At 38.6% G+C, this 7,453-nt stretch overlaps 1 protein-coding gene across 1 annotated transcript; it reads right to left on the bottom strand.

The window, feature by feature from the left end:
- Positions 1 to 1,069: 1,069 nt before the first annotated feature.
- Positions 1,070 to 2,894, bottom strand: LOC146960338 (prestin-like; the record flags this gene model as incomplete). The annotated part of the gene is made up of 4 exons (XM_085772454.1): positions 2,868 to 2,894; positions 2,655 to 2,756; positions 1,321 to 1,530; positions 1,070 to 1,124 (listed from the first exon to the last, which is right to left on the bottom strand). Coding segments are annotated over exons 1-4 (394 nt in total), but the record flags the coding sequence as incomplete, so codon positions are not given.
- Positions 2,895 to 7,453: the final 4,559 nt, after the last annotated feature.

The following is a 7,453-nucleotide window of genomic DNA, read 5'->3' as shown; positions in this document are numbered from 1 at the left end:
TCCTTATATGGTTGGATGGTGGGTCAAGGGGGGTGGAGCTTGGTGACTGCTTTGTTGTGACATCACAAAGTTACAGAAGTCCTGACGGCTCTTTTTAAGGCCCAGTTTCTGAATGCAGAAACCTATGTATTTCTCTGTGGACTGAGGCTCTGACACTTTTCACAGTATTAATATACAGTGCCATGAAAAAGTATTTGCCCCTTCCTTATTTCTTACTTTTTTTGCATATTTGTCACACTTACATGTTGAAGATCATCAAACAAATTTTTATATTAGACAAAGAGAACCCAAGTAAATATAAAATGCAGTTTTTAAATGATGATTTCATTTATTAAGGGAAAAAAGCTATCTATCAAAACCTACCTGGCCCTATGTGAAAAAGTAATTCCCCCCCTTGTTAAATCATGAACTAACTGTGATAAACCTAATTTTTTGGAAAACTGAGTTCAATTTTACTCTCCACCAGACCTGTTGAATCAAGACCCACTTCAATAGAACCTGTTTCAGTGAAGTGAAGGAGGCTGAGAGATCTCAAAAAGCAGTCATCATCAACCTGATTTATCATCACGTCAGTGTGACAGTTTATCTCTGTCACAGGAAGAAAACAGGATGCAGCTGGTTGTATTTCACCTGTTTTATACCCTGTTGATTTATTTGCTTTTATTTCTGTATCTTCCCTTTTCTCTTGGGTCATCTGGCTTGTAGCCTTTTTATCTACCTTCATCTACCTTTATACTATGTAGGACCTCCAACATACTAAATTAATTGCAGTGCAACTCCTGAGTTAGAGTATGTATGCAGAGATGAAGCAAAGCTGAACTGTAACCCATTTAAACTGGGATTAAACAAGTTGATGATATGATATTCTAACTATTGTCCTCATCATCTTGGATGCTATAAACAGGTATTGTGTGTGTGTGTGTGTGTGTGTGTGTGTGTGTGTGTGTGTGTGTGTGTGTGTGTGTGTGTGTGTCCAAGCTCTGATAACATCTCATTCTTCTGTGCCACTGATTTGCATTGTTTCCAAAAATAAAGTAAAACACAGACACAAACCATCATGAATACTTACTGCTGCAGCCGGCTATCACCACCCGCACATCCACTGCTGCATATTCCTTAATCACCTGTTGAATAAGACAAAGTGAAAGTGAAATGATGGTCTGTTTACACATGTGTTCTACAACAGGAGGTTTCTATAACCTGACCTGAAGAAAACTGTAGTAGTACAGGAGTGAAACCTTAACATCTGCGCTTCCTTCGTCCTCACCTGACCTTAGTGGGGGCTCATTATTTTTTTTTAAATGAGGAAAAAGGAAGAACCTGTTTGACGGCCTTGGCTCCCACTGAGTCGATGAAGTTGACAGGCGTCCAGTCCAGGATGATGGAGTGGACGGCGCCTGGGGATTGGATGAAGAGGGTGCTCTCACAGTCCAGCATGCTGCTCCTGTCCCCCGACTGGCCGTTCCTCTGCTCCTCTGCTTCCAGGTTGTAGGACACCACCTCATGGGTCACCTCCTCCTGCTTCTTGTACTAGAATCAATCAAAGGAACTGATGTAAAACTGTGGGATAGATTATATTGTATCTTTTATCATGAAACTGAGTTAGCCTAATTCAGTGGTTCCCAACCTTTTTTGCCTTGTGACCCCATTTTGACATCACAAATTTCTGTCCGACCCGTCAATCAAATGCGCCAGCTCCGATTTTTTCATGCTGCTTTTTATTTGAACTCGATTTATATTCGAGAAGTGAGAATGGTGTTTTTAATCATAATTTTAAAAAGCATAATAAGTAGTTAAAAGATTTATCAGTATTTTTTTTTTTATCAATTACTAGACATTTCAGACGACCCCATTTGAATTACAGGCGACCCCACAAGGTTGAAAAACACTGGTCTAATTTGTCTATGGGGCTTAAAGTAGGTGTCAGTTTCATATGTCTACCTTACACCTACTTTAGTATATGACTTGGTAGCTAAATGAAGATGTTTCTTCTCTCACAGTTCCCACAAGTGAACTATGGTGTTAAAATAAACACTCAGTATAATTTACTGCCGTCTCTAGGGCAACCAGCCCTGCAACGTTTCCTGGACTGTCCTCCGCTCTGGGAGGAGACGGACACGGTACAATGACCAGCAGAACCAACTCCCTGGCTTCAGAGCCTCTGCTAGGAAGTAAAGGGCTATTATAGGAAACTAAAGACAGTGTGCATTTTTTTCGACTGTGATTTATCCAGTGATGATCAGCTGAAGCAGAAGCAACGGAGGAGAGTTTGGTTTTGTCTAAGTAAACATGCTAGAAACAGAGAATCTGTACAACCAAAGTAAAAATTAAAATCAACCAAATGAGGGCGACAGACTCAGTGACTGAAGTGTTAATGTAATGTCAACAAGAGGAGCTCTGTGGAGGCGACTCAGATTAAACCAAGTTAAAGGAACAGATTGTGAAACCTGAGAAACACGGTCAGTTGAAACCTCCCTGCTGCTGCACATCAGACTGGAAACACGTCCAGTCCTTCAAGGTTTTACACAATCACTTACAGCACAGACGCACTAGTGCAAACATGCCGCCTGCGTCACATTTACACTGTCAACAAATCCGATAGTGTACATGCACACAACATATGAGCAGGGACAGAGACAGAGACAGAGAGTCACCTTGACACAGATCTTAGATGGAGAGTTGTTGCTGCTGTTGGCCTTCTCCTGCTTCTTTCTGGCTTTCCGAGCAGCTTGTAAGTGTTCAGGGTTTACTCCTGTCTGTGAAGACACCAGCAGCACTGGATTAATACAGATTTATGTGAAGGTTTTGGTAAGATGTTACACTTTTATAGTCAAGCTTATTAAAAAAAATCAAAATCCAGATTGTACCTCTGTGTCATGGTTTGCTGGGAACATTTCCACAACTTGGACACAGATGACATGACAACTTCCACACCAACACAGAGGAAGTAACACAGTTCTGCTGATTCTGCTCTTCTGTATGACATGATTCATAATTGCTACTTCTTTTCCTGCTCAGGCCTAAAGCCGATGGACGTCACTGACTGGTTGAAGACTGATCATTACCAGCCTGATGCATCACCACAGTCCCTACGAGCAATGACCGTTATTTACTGTGGGACTGATTCGTTTCACGTAACTGAGCAAGACAGTGAATTTACCTATTTCCCAAAATGTATATTTTTTGTTTTAAATAAGAAATATTCACTTTTTGTTTTTTGGGAGGGGAGGGCAGCAAGGATGGGAATTGTTTGTTTCTTAATGGGTGTATACACAGACAGGTGTGTGTCCTATTTTTGAAAGTCTCGAACAACTTATGGTCTCTTTATATCTTCCTGCACTTAGAAATGATATTGTTAAAATGACAACATTACAATTTGCCAGCTTTAATACCAATGGGCTAAACAATCCTGTGAAGCGCACTGCTTGCTTAGACCTCTTACATCGGCAGCAAGTAGATGTGGCGTTTATCCAGGAATCACATTTAGGAAATAATGATGTTAATCGTTTTAGTAATAAAACATACTATGTAGCAGCCTCTAGTTCTTTTTCATCTAAATCTAGAGGCTCCCTAGTGGTGCTAAAACGCAACCTGTCACTTACTGTCTTGGAAAAATATGGGAGTGACGACGGTCGTATAACATATGTTAAAACAATTCTAGCAGGCATAAAGGTGGCATTCCTATCTATTTATGCTCCTAATGTTTATAGTGCAGACTTTTTTACTTGCTTAATAGATTTGTTATCCAACATGCACGATTTTGCTTTAATTCTTGGTGCAGATATGAATGCCACCTACCTTACAATAGATCGTTCAAATTATTTAACTCAGCACTCAAACAAAGCTTCCTCAGACAGTCTTACCAAGCTTTTGGCTGACTTCAGCCTCATTGACACCTTTCGTGCAATCAACCCAACATTATCTCTATATAGTTTTTACTCTAATAGGCATAAATCATACTCTCGTATTGATTATATTTTTATTTCTGCCTCACTGATAGGTAAAATTCATAGCGCATTGATTCTACCTACTTCTCTTTCAGATCATAATATTGTACTTTCCAAGATAACTCTTAAAAACACACCCAAAAAAAACACACGGTGGCGTTTTAACTCATCTTTGCTTTGTAATGTTGACTTTTGTCAGTTCTTTAAGGATGAGTTACAAAAATTTATAAGTATAAATGAAAACTCTGTTAATGACCCACGTTTTTTTTGGGGTGCTTTAAAGGGATTTATACGTAACACCACAATATCATTTTCAGCCTACCAAAATAAAACTAGACTAGAGAAAATTAATCAGTTGGAGACCAAATTATTTGATTTAGAAAACACACATCAAGTTTGTCCTTCTGATGATATTAAAGTGAGCCTGGATGCCACACGCTCTGAGCTAAACTCACTGCTGAGGCAAAGGGCAGAATTTTTAATGTTAAGAGCTAGAAGAAATTATTACTTTAATGGACCTAGGCCCAGTCATCTACTTTCCTTAAAGATCAAACAAAATGAAAAATTTTCAAACATAACAGCTATCAGCTCCTCGGAGGGGATATTAACGGACCCACAAGAAATAAATGCAGAATTTCGCAACTTTTACTCTAACCTGTATAGCTCAGAGTTGTCATTAAATATGTCAAAATGCAGTGAATTTATGGAAAATCTCAATCTCCCCTCCATAACTCAAGAGGAAGCAATTAAGTTGGAATCCTTATTACCCTAGATGAACTAAAAAATGCTGTTCTCAATATGAAAAGAGGAAAATCCCCTGGATGGGATGGCATCCCTCCAGAATTCTATGCTATGTTTTGGGAAGAACTTGGACAATATATGTTAGATATGATATTAATGTCAGTTAAAAATGGTTCTTTTCTTAATGATGTAAATTTGGCTCTATTGACTGTTCTTCCTAAACCTAAAAAAGATCTGTTATTTTGTAATAACTATAGGCCCTTGAGTATCCTGTGTACCGAAGTGAAGGTGTATGCCAAAGTATTAGTCTCAAGAATTGAATCTCATTTACAAAAACTAATACACCAAGACCAGACCGGTTTTGTGAAATCCCGCCTAGCAGGTGATAATATACGTAGACTATTACATGTAATACATTTCTCCCAAGATATTGAGGACCCCTGCGCAGTGCTGTCTCTCGATGCCGAGAAAGCTTTCGATCGGCTCGAGTGGCAGTACCTGTGGGAGGTCCTTAGTAAATTTGGTTTTGGTCAGGGTTTCGTTGGAATGATTAAGGTTCTATATTCTAACCCTACAGCTGTAGTTACAGCTAACAATATATTGTCCACTCCTTTTCTATTTATAGAGGTTCACGCCAAGGCTGTCCTCTTTCCCCACTCCTTTTTGCTCTTTCTCTGGAACCTCTGGCTCAGAGTATTAGACAACACCCACTTATTGAACCTATCACCTTTTGCAATACACACCACCACATATCTTTGTTTGCTGATGACATTTTGTTATATGTTAATAACGCTTTAATTTCTATTCCCCATGTTTTGGAAACTTTTGCTCAGTTTAGTAACCTCTCTGGGTACAAGATTAATTGGACTAAGTCTCAACTAATGTCCTTAAATCCATCTGTTAGTCTATCTACACTTCCATCTCTTATCCCGGTGGTTAATTCTTTCAAATACCTAGGTGTTGATATTTATCCCACCTTATCAGTTATCTCTACCAAAAATTTCCAACACATATTTAAACGTGTTGAGGTAGATATGGAAAGATGGACAAAATTACCTATTTCAATGTCAGCAAGAATATCCATAATTAAAATGGATGTTCTACCAAGAATAAATTTTTATTCAAATATGATTCCTCTTGCACCTCCCAAAAACTACTGGGACAGTCTGAATAAGATCACTACAAACTTTATATGGGGTGATAAAAGACCACGTCTCAAGTTGTCTACACTGCAAAGGAGCAAGAAGGATGGGGGTTTAAATGTTCCAAATTTTAAATTGTACTCTTGGTCCTATATAATTCGTCCAATATCTGTTTGGTTTGATCCATCTATGGTGGTCTCCTGGAGACCAATTGAAGAAAACTTGGCTTACCCACATAGGTTACAGGACCTTGTTTTCTCTGCTTTCCCTTCCAAGAGTACTCAACGCCAACTTGGTCCTATTATGTCTTTTTTATTGTCAACATGGCGAGCAATAGAGAAACAATGTCAGATTTCTTTAAAATGGCACACACATAGCCCTCTTTTCAACAATTTTGACCTCACCACGGGAGGAGCTCCTTTTAAGCTCCCTCAATGGTCTACTAAGGGAATCAACATTTTAATGGATGTTTGGGAAGAAAATGGGATGAGATCTTTTGATGATATATGTTCCCTGTACAATGTCGCAAAGAGTTCTTTTTTCTTTTATCTTAGACTCAGACTAGCTATGCGCACTTACGGCGTTCCATGGGGTGAAAAGTTGGCAACTCATCCACTTTACTCTTTATTAAATGTCAGAGGTAAAACTAAAGGTCTAACATCCAAAATTTATGCTCTTTTAAATTCTGGTTGTAAATCCTTAAATATTGGTTATATTTGGAGTAGAGATCTTGATATTACGGAGAAGGATATATGTTGGACAACTGTTTGGAGTAATCTAGATCATGTTTCCAAAAATCCCAATCACAAATTGATACACTTCAAATTTTTACATAGGATGTATCTTACACCTAGAAGACTCCATCTAATGAAACTTGTATCCTCTCCTAATTGTGATCTCTGCCCAAATCGTGATGTTGGATCTTTCATACATATGTACTGGTACTGTCCAGAAGTCACAACCTTTTGGGAAATGATATCCTTAACGTTGACTAAACTTTTTGATGTATTAATTCCGTACTGTCCCAAATTGTTTTTATTGAATGATACCTCTGCTTTGAATTTACCTAGTTACCACTACCCTGCTTTGTTTGCTAGCCTGACAGCTGCCAAAAAGATGCTAGCACTTCGCTGGCAACCTCCTCATTCTCTTTCTCGGACTCACTGGTTACTTTCTTTGTTAGATATCCTGTACATGGAGCTGTCAGTAGCCAGAATGCACAACGCAAAGCAAGCCACTATTACCTCCTGGACTTCGTCAATAGAAAAAATTAAGAACCTTTTGTGCCCTCAAATTGATGTTTAGAGCCTCGTATGTTGTGTGTTTCCTCTATTTTGTTTTTTTTTTCTCTTTTTTTTTTTGTCCAAGTATAATCTGATGTTCTGAGCCTGTCCTTGAACTGATGTGTCCTTGCTGCCTGGGGTGGGGTGGGGTGGGGCGGGAAGGGGGGGATTTTTCTCTTGTCTGGTGTTTGTCTTTGTATTTATTTATTTTTATTTATGTACATATATAATTTCCCTTTTTTTTTTGCTTTGTTGTTATTGAGCCCTTTCCGCTCTTGCCCTGTTTTTATGTTTTCCGATGGAAACCAATAAAAAGTTTAAAAAAAAAAAAAAAAAAAAA

Source organism: Trachurus japonicus, unplaced genomic scaffold (assembly GCF_045865225.1).
Source record: "Trachurus japonicus isolate A0001 unplaced genomic scaffold, Traja_1.0 AP030496.1".
Lineage (NCBI taxonomy): Eukaryota > Metazoa > Chordata > Actinopteri > Carangiformes > Carangidae > Trachurus > Trachurus japonicus.
Note: the sequence above shows the minus strand (reverse complement) of the source record. Positions and strands in the feature narration are given on the sequence as shown.